The sequence below is a fragment of the Ammospiza caudacuta genome, chromosome 2 (assembly GCF_027887145.1).
Source record: "Ammospiza caudacuta isolate bAmmCau1 chromosome 2, bAmmCau1.pri, whole genome shotgun sequence".
Lineage (NCBI taxonomy): Eukaryota > Metazoa > Chordata > Aves > Passeriformes > Passerellidae > Ammospiza > Ammospiza caudacuta.
The window spans coordinates 26,567,303-26,586,972 of NC_080594.1; the positions used below are offsets into that span (position 1 = coordinate 26,567,303).

Sequence of the window (19,670 nt, forward strand, 5' to 3'; positions counted from 1 at the left end):
TATAACTCCAGAAAGGTCAATTTATTCATCAAGTCTTGAGTTTCTTGATAGTCCCAATTATTTTAATGTGCAGAATGGAACTTCCTGATTTCATGGTGCTGTTCTTGATACCTTCTGAGGAAAGTAGACTTGATCTGGGCAGTTCCAGATAGTCCAGAGGTAAAGGTCTCTCTTCCAATTTCTGCACAGGCTCATTCTGTCACTTTTACTTTTTATTGTGAATTATAAACATTATTTTTGTCTCAGAGAAGCTCCACTCCCAAGGCTACATATATTCCATACCTACAATGCCTGTGCTATGATGGAGACACATAAATTGGAAATTGAGAACCCATGGGCTTCTCCCATGTAAGCAGACTTGCTAACCCAGCAGTTCTTTATTTCTGATAGTAACATACAACAAGAAATCAGCCCTGCTTGCTACAGCGGAGCAAATGAGGCCTATCTGGCACACACTGGTAGTATATGCCATTTCTGTGATCTGGAAAATAGAGCCTGGATATCCCTGAAAACTGAAAAATAATTTCTCAGCTTGCTGTCCACTATTCATATCATTGCCAAAGAAATGCATTGGCTTGGGTTTTGCTCATTGTAACAACTATGGCTAAAACATGAGCTCTCAGAACCATATGGCTCCATCTGGAGCAAAATTCCTAATATCACTTAATTTGGGAACTTGGCAATAATGACAACACTTTGGGTGAAGAAAAGAACATGATGGTACAATGCTGGTAGTGACAATAAATTTGGGGTTTTATGTTTTAATCGGGTACGGATTTTTAAACTAGATACTGCTGAATACGAGTGATGACATTTGACATTTTCAACATCCTAGCACTTGGCAAACTTGTCTGAATAGCAAGAAGAAAAAGACAGTGAGTCAAAAGATCAAAAATTGTAATTTGGGGATGTGCTTCCTCATGCTGCTCTGTTCTTTCTTTAGAAACTGCTGTAGCTACTCTTTGAAATAAAAAAAAAAAATGCTGAAAGTAGAATGAAACAGCACTAAAATCCAGGAAATGCTGCAACATTAATTTTGATGAGACACGTGTGGTACGGAGTGAAGCATTTTAAGCTTCCCAGTTTGGGCTGCCTTTCTAAACCCTGTGCCATTTGATTATAAAGGGAACTTACTGTTTACCCTGATAAGCTATAAATACCAACAGTAGCTTACTAATGAGTTTTGCATGGCTTTCAGTGAGTAGGCAGCAAGAGCATGGCAGCTTTGTTTTCTCCCCAGATCCCCTTTTCAATATATTATTGTGATCCAAATAATGTCTGAACAGATAATTAAATCTTCTGTGATTAAGAATTCTGCTTGCTTTCAGGGTATGTTGGGATGCATACATTTACTTCATTACCCAGACCAGCTCAAGCTTCCCAACTTTTCCCTGGCAAGATTTGGCTCAGTAATACCATCTAGAAAAAAGAATGACTGTATATGAAATGGCATAGATAGTTAATGCCTTGAAACCACAGAGGCTTTTCAGCACATATTAGTATTTGATTTCTTTGAGGAAATCAAATCCAGAAGGATCAGAACAAACAGAACAAAAGTCACTGGAGAACACTTGCAACATGGAGTTCAGCCCAGGCTCTGTACCCCACAAATGCATCAAATCTTTTTACAGGTACTGTCTTGAGTAAAAAAAAATTATCTGAGAACTCAAATCATGAAACTGTCTTAAAAATACCTGGCCCAGGCAGCTGAAATAATTAATATTTGTTGCATTGGACTTTTAACCTGATGAAGTTGACCACCCATATAATCTGTGAGAAGGAATCAGTATTTACCCTGCCTTTTCTCCTTGTTTGATATATCTGCTGAGAAATGTGTCACAAGCTCCTGTTTCACCAGAAATACTGAAAGACCAGAAATTACTTTAAAATTAATCATTGTATGTTGCAGAGTTCTCCCATTGTATCTATTTCCATCCCATCCTACTTTTCAGCTATTGTAGCAGCAGGATCTGAGAGATGGGTCTTTTGTTTGTTCCAGAGGAGAAAACTAGCCTTTTCCCTCTGTTCTAGCCCCTGGGTATTGCCAGAATCCACTGAGATCCAAAATGTCTCTTCCACAGCTGTTTCAAAACATGTTGTCTGATAATGCTTATTTTCCTCATTGTTCAGTGCATAAGACCAAGCAGTTGGGAAAACACACATTTGACTTGAGGTTGATTTTAGTAGATTAAAAAACCTATTCCAGTTACCTTTTCATCACCACCTTGTGGTCATTCCAGATGATGCTGTAATGTTTCAAATATACATTAAAATGAAATTGAAATAAAATACTTTATTCAGCCCAGAGCCCAAAATTTTATTTGCTCAAAGGAGTAGAATGTGGTGAAGGTTATGTGGTGATAAAATATTTTTGAAGGTCTACTTTTTGTGAAACTTTAAGAGAAAGAATGTACCACCATATGATTTTTACCTAATGTAATTGCTTGAACAGGTATGGCATAATAATTGGTCATCATTATATGCAGGTTTGTCTTAAAGTATTTAAATTGAAAATTTTAATTAGATTTTTTTTAAAATCCATACAGACAATCACCCCTATTTAGAGTACTGTGAAGATTCATCTTTTTAAAGTAAGTTTATTCTTCTGTACATTTGAGAATAAGAAAAGTGACAAAATAGAATTTAATGAGAATTCTTTTCACATTAAGTCTAAAGACTTAAGAATTTAGGCATTGTAAGAATTCATGCTTCAACCCTATGGCATAAGATCTGAAACAAGCAGAATTGAATCAGGGGAACATTGTCTCTGATGTACTTGATAGCTGTAATTTAAATCATTGTTTTCAAATCAAACATTGAATTTGTAGTTACCTCTCAATAAATGGGCCAGAACACAGGAACAGTTTTTATTGTGATAAGGTACAAATAGGAAGGAGTTTGATAATTCAATATTTTTCCTGGTGTAATGGGCTGAGACTCATTGGTTTAGAGGGTTGTTTGTTGCTTGCCCTGTCTCTTAACATGTTGTGTTTAGATGACATTATCAGGCAAAACATTAAATGAGTAAACTTTACTTGATTCAATGTAAGATAAACTTCTGATGTAAAGATATTAAGCAAATCACTTAATAGGGAAAAGTTCACATGCATGAGTTGAAATACCAGTTGCAGCAAAAATAAGCAAGGGCCAACAAGCCTGCCATTGAAAGACAGCAGTAAGAGAAGATTAGGCAGGCACCATCATTTTTGTATTGTTCCACCAGGTGCATTGTGAGCATTTGCAATCTTATGCTGAGGATTTAACACCAGAAAGTTCCAAATCTCTGAGATCATCCCAGCCAGATCTTTTGCAGGCTAGAGCTTGTAGATTTTTAAATTCTTTTGCACAGAGATAAGTAGGGCTCTCTCCAGGCAGATTATTATCCAAAGAATAATCCAACTGAAGCCAAATCCAAGTATAATTGTGAATAAAAGTCTGGATGCTGACAAAGTCTATATGAAGCCCTAGCACTATGTGCATTTTAAACGCAGCCCTCTGAACCAAGGATGTCCTGCTCAGTGGTAGCCATGAGTGACACACAGCCCATTTTATGATCCTACAAACAGCAATTTAAAAAAACCTAACTCAAATTTGTTATTAGCTCCCTTTTACAGCAGATATTTGTGTAGTTGAAATTCTGACCTTTTATTCTGTTGTAAACAGGAGCTAAATCTGACTCCAGTAGTGTTACTGTGTTTGCAGTCTCATTACTGAGAGAAATCCAGATGAAGGAGATACATGGGTGTCTGCAGACCTTGATAGATACCTCATAGCCTTATGGCTGTTCTGCCAAGCTGGGCACTATAAAAACCTTTTAATAGTAGCTAAAATCTTCACTGATAATGCAATAAAGGATGGTGGCTGCATTCTTATGACATTAGTTCTTCAGCAGTTCTTTTTTTTTTTTTCCTAAAGGGAAAAAAAAGTGTCTAAATCACTGATACAATTAGGACAAAAGTTTCCATTGGCTGTTAGAATTATGTATCTGAATGAGATTTCAAGGCTGAAGACAGTTAAATTCCAGAGAACTTAGATCTCTAGTCAGCCTTTTCTGTCATATCATCCAATTATCCTGGAGCATGTTTATCTCTGGAAGAGCAGTTCCAAAGAATAGTCTGATGTGCCCATTGCACATGTGCTCCTCTCATACAAGGCACAAGCAGCTTTTGCACTTCATATTCAGCCTTGATCTTGTCTCTGTCTCACACAGGTCTTCCATACAGATGGCTTGTGCCATATTCCTGTTGTGCAGTACATCTTCAACAACCAGAGTCAAGTCTCTCTCTTCACTTCTGTGCCATGACAACCCCATTGTTCTGGTGGATTATTAGGTCCTTGAAGCTGGGCAGCTTCCACCCTGTGTCATTTTGCAGAGCTGGGCTTCCTATACCTTCTTTGCCTTGCCTCTGTTATGGGGCTGATTTGTGGCTGATAAACCCCACAGCAAATCTCAAATGGGGTAGCTGTTTCTTCTTGTCTGTGTTTCATATCAGAGAGAGTTTTCTTATTCTGAGCTTGTGGAAAAAACATATTTTTTCTTTAGGACTGAAAATGTGAAAATTACACAGCTTCTCTCCAGTTCTTCTACAAAATGGTAACAATATATGGTTTCTTATGTTTGTGGTGTTGATGATTTTGCAGTGAACTGGTACTCAGGCATTAGCAAGAGTGGAGTTCTGAGCCAGTGTCCTGAAACTGAAGGCCTCCCAGATACTTCAAGAGAACCTAAGGAATGGAGCAGAGGCCATGGACACTTGGCACATTTTCCTCAAGCTCGGCAACTGGTACCAATCCTCTTCCACATGCCTCTTCTAGTGCATACTGTCTACCTCTGGAAAATTCAGCGTCATCAGAAGCAAAATCACACGGTCTGGGGGAGCTTGGAGCACTTGTCAGGGCTATTTGTCCATTGAATACTTGCCTACGTGAGAAGCTGTGCTGGAAAGAACCCTCTGTTATTGTAATTTGCTCCTGCCACTTCTGGCAGTTATTGGCAGGCCTGACAGGATATCCTAGGTTTGCATTCTTTGCTTCCCATCTCTGAAATACTAAAACAATCTCATTACTTTTCCCAATGGTAGAGAGTTAGTTGCTTAGATACATGCTCAGCATTCCCATTTATAATAATCAAGCACCTTTTTGCTGCAGCAAGACCGCTTTCACTGCAGATTTGATCTTCATGTTAATTTAAAATATATTCAGGGCAGTGTAGCTTTCTGCTACAGGATTCTTTGTGGCTTTCAGTCATGCAGTTGCATTACCACAAAGAACTAATAGCAACCCCAATCTAGTTTTGTGAAGTACTTACTGTGCTACTTCTCAGTGCAAAAGGAAAATGTTCGCTTTGCTCTGATGTCTGATTTACACACCACACTGTCTTTTTTTCAAGAAACTTTCAAAAACACACTTTTTAAAAAACAGTTTACATTGCTTAGAAACTCTAGTGCCAACACAGGCACACATATAAGCCTGCATGCCTAGCTGGTGCCTCTTAGTATGTTTATAATTTCTCAAATGATTAATAAAACACAGATGGGTCTGTGCAGAAGCTTCTTTTAGCTAACAGTCAACCTACCAATTGTATTAGGTGGAAATCTTACTTTTGCCTGTGCTCTTCAGATGTACTGCTGACAACAGAGTGGCTGTGAGGGGAAAAGCATAAGAAATGTCTGGGGCACAGGGAATGTCAAAACCTCTAAAATCAGACCACAACAGGTTTATCTCTGTCTCTTGCTGTATGTAGTCATCAATGTGGTCATTCTTCTGGTCATAAGAAGAGAGCTTGGTATGTCAAGGCATGCAAAAAGAAAAACAAAACAAAGAGGTCTTTTATCCAATGCAGACATATTATGGCTTCTGTGGAAATTCCCAACCCTGGTTGCAACTTCATGTGGCTCAGTGATACAGGACAAAATAAAATGGAAATAAACCTATCCAGAGCATCTGCGTGTTTCCAAAGAACAATTCAATTCATTTATATCCCAGAAGCAAGAACAACCATAGAATTTTTCTGTAGAAAAAGCATCCTTGCAATGTCTCCCTTCTGGAGGTGCACACTCATTGGCAGATTAGAGGCCTCCCAGAGAGTGAGTGAGATACAAAATACTTAATGAAATTAAGGTTTTCACATGGACACATGTAATTCCAGTAATGAAACTGTGCATTGCTCCTTCTCATCAATGGCTAGAAGGGGCCAGCTAGAAGTAGTTGCCACTGGTCATGGTGTTGACACAGCTAGAGGCAAAAAGCAGAAAGAAAAGCTGGGTCATGACTTTCTGCTTCAACCACTGGCTCTGCTGGGTTTGACCCATTTTTTGAGAAAAGTGTCTCTACATGGAATACCTCTGTAAAGTGGAAGCCAAGGATCTCAGTGCCACAGGCTCTCAGGACAGCGACTGACCCACACAGGGCAGGTAAAGTTAGACTTTGTTTTTTCACAGCTCTTCATCTTTTTCATCTTTCTGGCACACAGACTTCTCTTTCAGGATTATTTGATCTACAAGGAAAAAATTCATAAGCAAGTTCCTAAAGCAAGTTCATTCTGCATGGGGCATATGGACTAAATGGTGTGACAAGAGTGACACTTGCTTGTCACTCTTCCTCAGTTTCCTTCCTGCTCTTCATGACTATTTGGGATTTGGTTTGATGGTCATGGCTATAGGTTTCTTCTTGAGATATTCCTATGGGACTTTTCCTCTGAACCCTGGCGGCTCATGACAAATCTAGCAATCCCAAATCCCCCTGACTTGGGAAATGCAAAGAGTCTTGTTCTCTGCCCTGTTACTCACCTAAGGCTGTGTCACTCTTGCTCCATTTCCCTTTTTGGAAATGGCAGGCCTAGCCCTTTGTTTTTATTTTGCACCTAATTAAAAGCTTATAATTGGCTTGAATTTCAATTTATACAGATATCTTCCTGTCTCCAGTAATCTTTCTGTTTCAAAATTATATAATTGCTTTTCCCAAGACTCCTAGGATCTGGGTCTACACTCACATATCTGAGTATAAAATCTTATAGCAGCACTGGACTATACCTGTGCTTTCATTCTCTGGATGTTCCTTTGGGAAGAAAGGAACATACAGGACTGTCTTCTTTGGGAAGAAAGATTCAGTGAATAGTGCACTGAATATATGAATTGTACAGTTATGAAGTCTTTATCTGCTGATTAATTCTGGCCAGGCCTTTATGAGAACTCAGCACTAATAGAAAGGCAAAGACTACAAAACATTTACCACCAAATCTCAGATATGTCACTGCTTCAGGTTTTCAGATTAAATATTATCCACACTTTCTAGTATGAGAAAAATGTTAATCTAAATGAAAAAGTAAATGAAAAAATATCAGGCTGAGGCAGATATTTACCACAGTGAATTCCAGCCCAGACTCATAACATTTGATAATATTATAAACTGAGACTTTTATAACGGGAACTCTTGCACAATCTTAAGAGTTGATTGTTCCCATCCTATCTACAAGCACTCACTCATGATTCTTCACAGGCTTGCCTAGAGCCTACTTGTGAAAAGAACATGGTATAATTTCACCAGACTAAAAGGCTTTTTCTCCTATTCATGTTTCAGGACATTCTTTTCTGGAATAAAGCTTTTTAGCCTCTCCTTTTTAATCTAATCCCTTTCCAAAGTGACACATTTCACTAAGCAAAAGGTCCTGAAGCCACTTCTATGACTTCCATTAGGCCCACTGCATGAAAGAAAAGGGTCCCTGGATCAAGATGCCACACTCTGTAGCCTAACCTATGCTCAGCCTTGTTTCAGATTTCAGACTTCCTGTTTTCTATTGAGCAGGTAATTGCATGTAGTTTTCTAACTATAATCCTATGCATATTAGAAGTGCTATTGTGAGAGTAAACATGCTGAAGATTAAGAGGTGCTTACCTAGCAACGTATTGCTAACGTAGGATAAATAGAACAGAGCTCTCTGGAGAGCTGACACACTGAAAATATGGGGGTGGATTTCTCAAAATCCCCTGATGGACAGATACATTAAGTAAAACTTAAAAGAACCTGTGGTCACAGATTTTCTCCCTTGCAAATAAGCAATCTGTGGCAAGGGAAGATTTGAAACTTACTGATCTCTCTTTTGGTAATGGAAAGTTAGAAGCAATGGCTTGTTTTCTCACAAGAAGCTCCACCTACTCTTTGTTCACTTTGCACCATTAGTGTGAACATACTATATACTATATCAAGATGATAATAGGAAAAAATAGCAAAGAAAGTTATATGTTAAATGCACATTATTAAAGATTTGAACATTAGGCAATTAGAAGCAGTAAGAAAAGGCCCAAACATTGCATAGCACATGTGCATTATTTTACAGTCAGTAATTAGTCAGAATGTGGCAGTGTACACAAACCACAGGGAAAGACTATGCAGAAAGAATTAACAAGGGACTTTGTTATTTTGACCATCTGTGGCTGGGCCTTCACTGGAATGACCTGCAGCTGAGGCAAATGGTGTCTGTAGGAGAAAAGAAACTGCACGGGAAGCAGCTTTATTAGAAGGTCTGGTGATAGCCTTTCACTTGCTTGACACTGACCCCATGCTGGAACTTGGAGTAGTGTGTTCTCCTGGTCTGAGGTGCACTCTCCTTCCTCCCCCAAGAGAGTTCAAGAATGGATTATCTGCAAATGGGCAAAGCTCCAAAGTCTGTTTGTGATCCTGTGGGTTCCAGGATGTGATGCTGAGCCTTGCTGTCATTGAGAGAAGCGAAACCTGTAGCTGGGTTTGTAGAAAGGAGCTTCTAAAAGAGATGCTACTGCTTTCTTTTCTCTCATGCTCTGGCTGGATACCCCCATCTGCAGTGATGATGTTACTGCTGCAATCTCAGCATGACAGACCCTAGCAGGGAACGACCAGAGCAACTTCTATGTGGCACTTGGAAATTTTGATCCGGACTAGTGATGGCTCCTGGCTGTACCAAGTTGCTTGGGCTCAAAGTTGAATGAAATGTTCAGAACAAGTACACTTGTTAATGAGGTGAGTCCTGACAGGATGTGCAAAGCTCAACTGATTCAAATCTGTTGAGTGGCTTCCATTGTGCTATATTTGTTTTCCTACAGAAGCTCACTCACCAGGGCTACTACAATATGTTTCTTTTATTTCTGCACATAAGGGTGAGGTAAAGGCTAGGTTTGAAGAAGAAACAAAAGCAATGATCCAATTAAAATAAATTCCAAGATTCTATATTTACATGGCTATTTCATTTGTCTCAAGTCTCAGGCTGTACACTTCATCAGAGCATTATTAGGAATGACTGTACCATAGAAAGTAATTCACCCAGGACTACATTCACCAGCATAATGCCAAGTGCTATATGAGTACAATATTTTGCTGCTGCATCATGAGTTGACATACAGAACAATTAAGCAGCTGGGTGAATGTGGGCGAGAAATTATGTTCTTTTCACCTCCAACGTTTTTTCTGCTTCAAAAGTGGACTGAAAATTCTATTTCTCTTACATTTGCATGGGAATACATTTATTGGTAAGCCTCCAGATATTTTTTAATCTGGTTATTCATATCTTGGTGCATAAGACTACATAGACTTGCCAGTGTTCTTTCTCATGTGTTTGTTACATGTAAAACCAAGGTAACAGTTCTAAATATGCTATCTATTCTTTAATCTCTATCTTATGAATCAGGCAAATAACAACACTTATCTTTAAGGGCAGACAGAGAGTTTAAACTAAGCTAAAACAGCACTTGATTAACAGTGGGATTTTGGGGTTTTTTTGGGGGGGGTTGTGCATTTTTTTATTTTTTGGGTGACTTCAGGGAAGATTCAAAGGTCTTTCTAAATGTTGAATCTGAATACTTAATTCTAAGGCATTTTTGGTTGAAGTAAATTGAGGCATTCATAAATTCAACATTAATCATAAGGGTGTATTTCCAGCTCTGCAGCTGTACATCAATGTCACTGTGCACTTATTTGCCCTTATTTTTCCAGCTTGTCCATAGGAAGGCTGTAGAAGATCATGCCAAAAGTTTTTAGGAGAAGGCATACAACATTGCCTGCTCTCCCTGCTGCCCAGAGCAAGTCAGTCCCTACCTTGGCTACACAGTCACTGCTGAAGCCCATGCTATCACTAGTGAGAGTGCTGCAGGGGCATGCATGAAACACCAACAGGCCCTCACAGAAGTATTAATTTCCTGGAGTGCACAATTTCTCTCACTTAAAATGTGCACCGTGTTTTGTTCAGAAAATGCTTTTGTTTTTCTCGATGATTCCCAAATCTGGTATGCCTTGTTGAAGGCATGTAACTCAGCCTGTGTCTCACTGGGCAGGGGCCCCAAGCAGCCACTTGGATCTGCAGTCTGCTCCAGAACAACCTCCTGTCCTCAACTTTACATGTCAGTAAAAAGCACAGTTTGATGCACATTGCTCTGAGCAGTTTCAGTTATGAGATTTTATTAATATTAATCTTTTGCATACCTTTTTTTTTTTTTTTGAGGAAAATCTAATTATGAGTGCCCAAACACAGAGAAATCATCAGTTTACATCAGGCCAAAAAGTCACATAAGAGCAACTGGCACACATGGATATGTCACTGGAAACCTCTAGATTTGGGGCTTCTTGTTTTCCTAACACAAGATGAACATTTTCCTAAGCTGCTTCCTGCCACTTGTTGTCCCAAAAACAAACCCCTATGACATTAATTCTTTTTTCCCATTTCTTCCAAGAGCGTATGAAGAAAGGTCATTGTGATACTTTCTCTGCTGTGAGTTTGCAGTGTGACCTTGTGACAAGGAAATCTGAAGTCAACACCCTGACTGGCCCTGTCCTTCTGGAAGACTTCCAATTCTTGGAGAACACAGGCCAATATCATCATACTGTAGCTCCTGCAGTGAATATTCTTCTTTTATTTTTCCATTGAGCTGCTGATTAGCAGCCTGGTTCTGATGCAAGTGTCCAACAGCAGTGGGGACCACAATGCTAAGAAGAAATTGGTGTGCATTTCCCTGACCTCCAGCTCTGACAGCTCCTTGCCCCCAAACAGGTCAATCCACGGGGTCATGGATGAAATAGCAAGGGGCATCACTCTTGCCAACAACCTGAATTTGTTAGAACCTATTTCCTTTAGTTGGTATTAGGGGTTTTGGATAGTTTTTTGTTTGGGGTTTGTGGGTTTTTTTACGTTTTATTTTGGTTTGGCTTTTTTTGAGGAAGACAATAGTTTAATACTGGTATATGTGAAAACAACAACAACAAAAGACAGGTACCACAAAAAAAATGCATGCAATTTTTTTTTGCTGTTGTGATTTAACCCTGGCCAGCAACTAAGCCCTCTGACAGCTACTTGCTTATTAACAACTTCCCCAGGTGGGATTGAACAGAGAATTGGAAGGGTAAAAATGAGAAAATTTGTGGGTTGAGAAGAAAACAGTTTAATAGTAAAACAACATTGCATGTGTAGAAAAGCAAAACAAGGAATTCATTCACTACCTTCTATCAACAGACGGCTGTTGAGCCATCTCCAGGAAAACAGGGATCCATTAGGCATAACAGTGGCTTGGGAAGACAAATGCCATAATGCCAAATGTCTCCCAGGGTATGCTGCATGCTGATTAACAGCTGAACAGCAGTCATGTCTATAAACTCAATCTAGCACATGCCAACCAAATTTGTCATCATCATGTAATGAACACACCAGCAAGAAGGGCAGTGTTCAGTGAGAGGAAGGAGAGATGCTCTTGTCTGCTCTGGGAGTTGCCCTGGAGCCTGTGCTGAAACTCTGACTCCAGAATGCTCAGGTTGTTGTATGCTCTCTCCGGCAGAAGGATTTGGGATGGCTTTGAGAGTAAATAGAACAAGGAGAAGGGGTAAGGCTTGTTACAGAGCCCTGTGGACTCTGGTATGTGAATCTGATCTCTTTTACCCTCATGGAGGAAAGAGAGACCCTGACTTAATTGAATGGAAACTGTAACAAAAGCTATGAGCTATTTTTCCTTCGGGTTGGAGACCTGGCCAGTCTGGAGAAAAGCTAAAGACACCCAGTAAGTGGAGCTCACAAAGAACATGTCCTGAATACCACGGACACTGATGGCTGTGGCTGACCTAGGTCACATCTTTTGCTGATATCTCTGAAACTGTGATGTGCCCTGGAGCCTGTGAAGAGAGGGAAGGGAGCTGACCCTCTCTGTGTGGTCCCTTTGTGTGTAACACAGCCCGTGAGAGCCGTGAGAGCTGCGGCTCTGCGGACGGCCCAGCCCCAGGGCGAGCCTGCCAGCAGAGAAGCTCTGAGCACCAAGCTGTGCAGGGGCAGCTGCTCAGAGCTCTCAGCTGCTGCACAGAGGAGATGGAGCTCAGCACGAATTGCGGGCAGGCAGCTGATGAGAACTCAGAACCAGGAAAGCTACAAGTACCTGCTAAAGTCCCTGTGGTTTTCTGCTTGCTGGCCTCCAGGTAGCTAGGTTATCATAAAGAATTAGCAGTATTGTTTTTAGCTTCTGAATTGTTTATTCTTCTAGCTCTTATCTCTGGGTGCATTCACATTGCATGTCAGCTCTGCAGAATGCAGACTGTGCTGTGACCAAACAGCTCCATATGTTAACAGATGGACAGAATGGAGCTGGGTCTGTAAATGTGAAAGGAGCAATAACATGGTGCTGAGCCAGCAGAATCACCGTCTGCATCCTGCTGGTGTCCTGCAAAAAGCCTCCTCAGGCAGGGATTACAGCAGTGTATTGGCTGCACCAGGAAAGGGTGAGAGGCAGCAGGTCAGTGGTAGAAAAGCTGCACAGGAGAGGGAGTGCAGTGATACAGCATTTCCTCTGAGGTATTAAGCTGGATAACTGTTGCATACGTTACTGTGCTGAGGCTGAAAAGTAGGATTTTTTGATCTTCGATGTTTAGATGAGGGGTTTGGCCCTGAGTCCTTCAGTAGCTGATTCAGATGTGAAATGAGGCTCACAAAGCTTGAGAGATGGGGTCAGGCCTGGGTAGAAGCAGTGAAGGAACAACAAAGATCTAGGTCGTGTTCCAGCTTAGACTTCTCTGGTTTCTGCCCTCTCCTCCTCCTTGCACTTGTCCTGCAAACTAACTCAGCCTTAGACAAGTATTCTTCCATGGTTCAGAGGCTTAGCAATGGCAGTATGTCATCAGATGAACAATTAAACTCGAGGGTTCCTTTGTGACAGGACCAGTACGATGTGTTTAAATAATTAACATTCAAGACCTGTGTTCTGTGGGCTGCAGCTCTCTGGATTATGCAAAGGGATAAATTAGAGTGAGCCTTAGATCTCAGGATTGGAATAATTTCTGTGCTTCGTGTAGCACAGAAATAACTGCTCAAGCTCAAAAAGATTCTCTTTTTTTTTTTTTTTTTTTTTTTGTAGCTGGTGGTGAAACACTTCAAAATTTTTATTGCAAAAATGAGAGCTGTTCAAATTTATCTTTAGTCCTGTGTGGTCATCCTGGGAAAGCTGCTGCTCAATTACTACACTGTTACGATGCAGGGGGAAACTTGAGATGCTCAATGGAGAATTAGCAAGCTTCATTTATTAATAAGAGCATCAGACATTTATGCACAATAAGTAATAAGTTCACGCATATGCTGTAAATTAAGCAGTCGATTGGTTATACTACAATATCAGCTCTTCCTCATACCTTAGGAGTTACATCTCTCTTTTCTCATATCTCTTTCCTAATTACTGCATCTTCTTATCACAATACAGCCATGTTTCAAGGCTACAATGGCTTTGCAGGTGTAGGAACTAGATTAGCTAGGTTCGGTACTTTTCCAGCCCTGAGTCAGCTAACATGAAAATGTCTAGGTGACCTCTGTCATGTAGTCATTCCTCCACACTACACATAAACATTTTTTCTGGATTTTTTTTTTCTAGAAGACATGCTACTTAAATACTAGAATAAAAGGTACCTGAAATGGAATGACTTAATTTAATACAACATGAGTTAATTTCCAATTGCATATATGTTAGATTTGACCTTATACAGAAAGATTGATACTTGCATGCATGGTAACAGCACCTGTAGTTGCACTAGAGAGAGGATGGAAGACAGAGCTGGCAGGGTTGGGGAGGATCTAGCTTGCAAGCTGTGCTTCTGCACAATTACACTGACTGCACTGTAGATGTTTGCTTCCTTCTTCTGAGAGCTCTGGTTCTTGCTGAGTTCTTGCTGCAGGCTGCATCACTGACATATAACGGCACTTTCTTTCATCTTTGCTCAAGCCCAGACACCTCTGCAGGTGGGAACTGCCTTGATTTGCACCAGTTTGACATTGTCCTAGGAAACAAGGCACCAACACCATAAATGTGAGGACAAGGCTGTTGTTGGAATGCAGTTTTGGTTTCTAGGAGTGTAAAAACAGAATTCCTCCCTTTTATTTGTTAGAGAAACCCAATACCATAAGGCTTCATGTCTGTGGTCTCACATGAGCATGACCAGAGCTGGTCATGATCCAGCCAGCACCCAAATGAGAGGTGCCAAGAGCCCTGGCACAGAGTGGAGCTAAATTGTGACTCAAAGACAGCAGTTAGTTCTGCCTCTGGTGTTTGCAGAGGAATTCGAGGCAGCAAGTGCACCTTGTGCCAGAGGCCAGCTTAGACAGACTAATCGGCCAAGCTGCCAGAAATTCCCAGCAGTTACAACAGCAGCAGACCTGTTCAGCTCTCATGCAGTATTTCCTGCCTTTCTATACTGACCCTGCCTTCCCTGGCTTGCTTTGCCTATCAAAAAGGATGCCAAAAGACTGGCTCTGAGCTCAGATGGGTATTTTGCTGCTTCTTTAATCTTCATTGCCTGGCAATGTTTATTCAGATCCCTCCATCAGGTGAAAAACCCCTAACCATTCCCTTTGTACTTTTTCTTCTGAATGATTTATGGCAGCAGGAAGAGCCAGGTGTGGACTTCCCTCCCTTCATGTCTGCCTCAACTGAGCTGTCCCAGTCTTCGGACAAAACTCCATGAACATGTGCAGGACTGATGGGTTTGGGACAGACTGAGGTGACCGTGCATGCCATTAATTAGTACCAGAAGTCCTTCTAAGCTCCTCTGGACTGGCCAAAGGGGTTTATGTGTATTGTGTCCCATACATACCTATTAGAGAAGATGTCAAGCTCAAAAGCAGCCAGCAAGAACAGGAGACTCAAAAGGCCGATAAGGCTGATGACACAGAGAAGAAAGAATCCAGTCTTCCCTAAGGAGAAATAGATGCTCTTTTAGGTACATCTCACAGACCCTGCTTCCCTTGTGCCTCTGCCAGGATGGCATCTCCTGGACAATACTCTCTGTGTGCTGTACTTCAGAGCATGACCTAAGACAGCTCAAATACAGTGCCAGACACACAACTGGGATCCCCCCAAGTCCTTCATGGAGGAAGCTTGTCTTTCACTGTAAGGCCACTCCTGCCCCAGCACTGCTGCAGACTTTGCATGTGCATCCCAGCAAATCTCAGCTCTCATTCTCTTCCGGATGAGTATTTCAGTCAATTACATATGGCTGCACACAACTTCCCAGTCACATCTTAAGATTCAGCCTCTAAAGCCTTCACCTACCAGCCAGCTTTGAGAGCTGTAAACTGGCTTTCAGTCTTCCTGTCACAACCCATACGTAACCAAACAATTAGCAACATGTAATGGCACCACTGGATTACAATACATTGATCTGGGTGATCGTACCATTGACACATTTGTGTGTCATGACCTTCTGAATTAATCCCCCCTTTCCATTCATCCCTGGAGGTGGATGGCAAATCCACTGCATCCATCTTTCCTACAACTTCACAAAGGGTTTTATAGTTCTGACAGTACCTGTGTTTATCCTTCCCCCTCCCAGCAAATTTCTTACTGGAAACTCAGCTGCCACATTTCCTGTTGCAATCCTGCCAGTGCCACTCATGTCTGCATGGTACATGAACAGAGCGCTGAACAGGGCTCTCAACACTGAAAGCACAAAGGGAAGCTCACCTGAGGGACAGCAGGCTATGGACTGGTTCCAGTTCCCAGCTGGGTGGGACACCATGCAGGTGATCACACTGGTGACACTGGTGCTACATGCTGTGAACTTGCTGAGAACAGTCACTGTCCCGTTGTCGTGGCACCTCTCCTCTGCAGTGGAGCTGCCCTCTGGGGCCCAGGAGAGCTGAGCCGGCGGCTTCCCCGCTGCTGCCTCGCACACGGGGCTGCCCTGCTCGTCACAGGACAGGCTCAGCCTCGGGGGGGCTGCAAAGCACCAACAAGGGGACAGGCATGCAGTTAGTTTGGCACAGCCGGGCTGGGCTGGTCTTGTCCTCTGCCCAAAATGAACCTGAACTGAACCCAGTGAAAAGAGGAGAATAAGGCTGGGCTGTCATCCCATCCCACCCCATCCCACCTCATCCCACCCCATCCCACCCCATCCCATCCCATCCCATCCCATCCCATCCCATCCCATCCCATCCCATCCCATCCCATCCCATCCCATCCCATCCCATCCCATCCACAACATAGGCCCAACACACATGGGATGAAGAACAGCTCTCTTTTCCCTTCTGCCCAACTCTCCCCCATCCAGCTGAGCCTCATCACAGCCATTCATATCCTCTGTGTGTACATGGGAAATTCCTTTGTGCCTGTCATTTCTAACTGGACAGTGGAAAAAGGGAGCAGCAGAAGGGAGAAGAGTGATGGGAAAGGAGACACAGAGATACTCCCAATGAAATACATGCGTTTATCCCAGCAAGAATCACAGAATGGCTTAGGTTAGAAGGGACCTTCAAGATCCTCTAGTTCCAACCACCTTGCCATGCAAAGGGACACCTTCCACAAGTCTGGGGTGCTTCAAGTCCCACCCAACCTGGCCTTTAACACTGGGATGTCGACAGCTTCTCTGGACAATCAGTGTTCCAGTGGCACTATCTTCACAATACCAAATAGCTTCCTAATATCTAATCTAACCCTACCTTCATTAGTCTAAAAAAAAAACCAGCTCCACTTTTACACATTCCTTACCCTGCACGGTCAGGTGGTACCTTTTGTGGAAATTCCCTTCTGCTGATGCCACATCACAGCTGTAATTTCCCTCCTGGGCTAGTCCCACTTGCCATATCTCAAGGGCAGGAGGCAGATCTGCTCTGAATATCAAGTTTATGTTGTCACTGCAGGTTGTTCTGTGTGTCTTCTTCTTATCAGCCCTGTATACCAAGGTGCACAGGCCTCCAGCCTTGGGGGTTATTGTCCATTTAAGCAGAGTTATATTTCCTTTGAAAGAGCAGTTGAGAACTGAGCTGTTACCTACAGTCATCACTAAGGCTGAGGAATTGTGCCCTGAGGAGAAAAAAAAGAGAATGTGTGAGAGGGAGCCCAGGAGTTGTGGTCTGGACTTCACAGGGAAATGTCTGCAGTGCTACAAACAAGCGTGAGGCCACGGCTGTGCTCATCTGCACGCTGTCTGTCATCTCTTCCTACAGCCGTGGATTATGGATCCAGTGGCCTGTCACAGCCAAACCCTGCAATACAAATTTCCCACTGAGGATCATCTTAGTGGATAAGACTGGATACTGGAACAGGACCCTACTCCTGCCCATTGTCTTCAGTGGTTCCGCATCCAAAGGCTGTGCTTGTGTCAGCAAATCCTCCAGTGGGCTGCTCATGGGGCCTGAAATACAGGAATGTGACTCTTGCATCTGGCCACACGACAGTGGCTTTTCTCTCTAACTGTTGCTGCCAACAAAATAAACAACTTTTACTTCTGCATTCATATGAAATCCCATACAGTGGGATTTGGCCTTGTCTACACCTTTCAGGCATTACACAGGTGCACATAACACTGGTGGAGCTTTGTGTGGGAGGGAAGAATTTTGCCTCATGGCTCAGGGTATTCTTATATGTGCATTAGTGTTGCCTACATGTACACAGGCAGCCTCTTTTGTGAGGCACTTGTGAGACTGAGAGAAGAGTCTGAGAGCAGGTTGTAATCCAGTGTGAAGAGTAGCTGAAGGAATGGGACTTTTGTGTCCTCTGGCTTCTGCTGAAGTTAAAAGCAAGCAATCCCTAGATTTCACAATGTTTGTGAATGAAACTTCACAATTATTGGGTTTATAGGAATAATACCCACAGCTGTAGTCCAAACAAACCTCTCTTTATCACTTCACTCATTTCCTCTTTTAGTTGGTGGCCATTAAACTTTGGGACAGTAAACCACTGATCTCTCAGTTCTCTGTCAGTAGTGGAAAAGGAGTTGCTCTTTCCTTTGGCTGAGTAATGGTTTTAGTGACAGTCTGAAAGCTGTGTATGAGGAGAAAATCTCTCAGGTTTCCTTTTCCCTCAACATCATTGCCCCGTACAGCAGAATCAAAGTTTGAAAACATCCACCCCACTTTTGTTCTGGACATAGGCTGTCCTTTTAATGTAGTCAAGCACAGGTGACAATTTCTGCCCTGATGCTCCATAGCTTCTAATAACCAATTTCCTTGATTATAGTGGTGACAGATTAAATAGTTGAGAAGTCCAGGGCATTCCACTGGAGAGAAAACCCATTCCTGTTTGCTGCTAGGTGCAGAGATCCTCAAGAGACTCAAGATCACTTTGTGACCTGTTCCACCTGTGCTAATAAAAGCAAACTAGAAAAAGAACCAGGAATTTGCATAATTAATGTAGATCAAGGAGGGAAAAGGATTATAGCTGCATTCTCAGATCCCATATTTTTGGAATTCGCTCTTCTAAGTCTTACTGAAACTTTCATTCTGAATCTTGTGTCATAAAATCTCATGATACCTCACTTGTCAGCACAAGTCACTAATACCTAAGAGTAGAGCTTGACAGGGTGATCATACTGATCATAAAACCTCGCATCAATTATGTTTGTAATAAATTTGTTAATTATAATGAAAAATATTATAATCCAAGAAAATCATTATCAGTTTTCAACAAAGCATTGAAAAGCCCGAGTTCAGCACATTATTGGTCGACAAAAGAAAAAATCTATTTGCAGCTAGAAACGTTTTGATTTCCAGATTATTGGTTTTTCCATCAAAAAGTCCCTTCAGCAATTTGTAAAGATCCCTTCAACCAGGCTTTTCTTTCCCAAAGCAGAGTTGAGTACATATCATTCTGATACCCTGCCTTTTCCTCCCCTGCCCTTAACAGAGAGGTGGTGCCAAAGTACCACCAATACCTGTAGTTCCTGTGACTGCAGCAATAGTGAGAAGGACAATGGTGCAAATGCTCTTCCTGACAACTTTCAAAGTAGCTCTTGCTTTTGTGGATGAGAAGACTTTCTTGCACTGTCCAGCTTGCTGTGAGCTCCCCAGCATTCCTGCCAGTGATCCTGAAGCCAGAGCCACTGTTCTTCCTCTACTCCTGAGAGTCCCACAGTGCAGCTACAAAGAGCTGATTCTTCTTCCTAGCATGAGCCTTTCTCTGATGCGAATTGGTGAGCAGAGAGGAAGTGGTATTTGTATTTGCTTTCTTCCCAGCAGTCTTCCAGCCCACCGTCCCCAGTGTTACTGTGGAATGACAAAGTCTACAGCAGAACTTGCACAAAGCCTGACCAGTGTGATTTTTCATGTTTCGCTTGGATCTGGCTGTTAACAAAATTTTTAACACAAGGCTCTTGTCTACACTTGGCAGGATTATTGGCACAGATCAATTATGACATCTGGCAGTTCAAGCTAACGACCTCAAAAGAGGGTCCAGGCACAAAGACACTCCTGA

General features: G+C 42.0%; 1 protein-coding gene across 1 annotated transcript; it reads right to left on the reverse strand.

Annotated features, from left to right (window-relative positions):
• Positions 1 to 14,192: 14,192 nt before the first annotated feature.
• On the reverse strand, positions 14,193 to 19,270 carry LOC131572379 (cell surface glycoprotein CD200 receptor 1-B-like). Its single transcript, XM_058825551.1, has 5 exons — positions 19,132 to 19,270; positions 16,968 to 17,282; positions 15,945 to 16,199; positions 15,076 to 15,175; positions 14,193 to 14,262 (listed from the first exon to the last, which is right to left on the reverse strand). Exons 1-5 carry the CDS (start codon positions 19,268 to 19,270, stop codon positions 14,193 to 14,195), a joined length of 879 nt encoding a protein of 292 aa, XP_058681534.1.
• Between the last annotated feature and the right edge of the window lie 400 nt (positions 19,271 to 19,670).

Coding starts and splice junctions, on each gene's coding strand:
- LOC131572379 (XM_058825551.1), bottom strand. CDS start 19,270: ATGCTGGGGAGCTCACAGCAAGCTGGACAGTGCAAGAAAGTCTTCTCA. Junction 15,176..15,944: donor CATAGCCTGCTGTCCCTCAG/GTGAGCTTCCCT, acceptor ATTTCTCCTTAG/GGAAGACTGGATTCTTTCTT. Junction 14,263..15,075: donor CTTGACATCTTCTCTAATAG/GTATGTATGGGA, acceptor CTTGTTTCCTAG/GACAATGTCAAACTGGTGCA.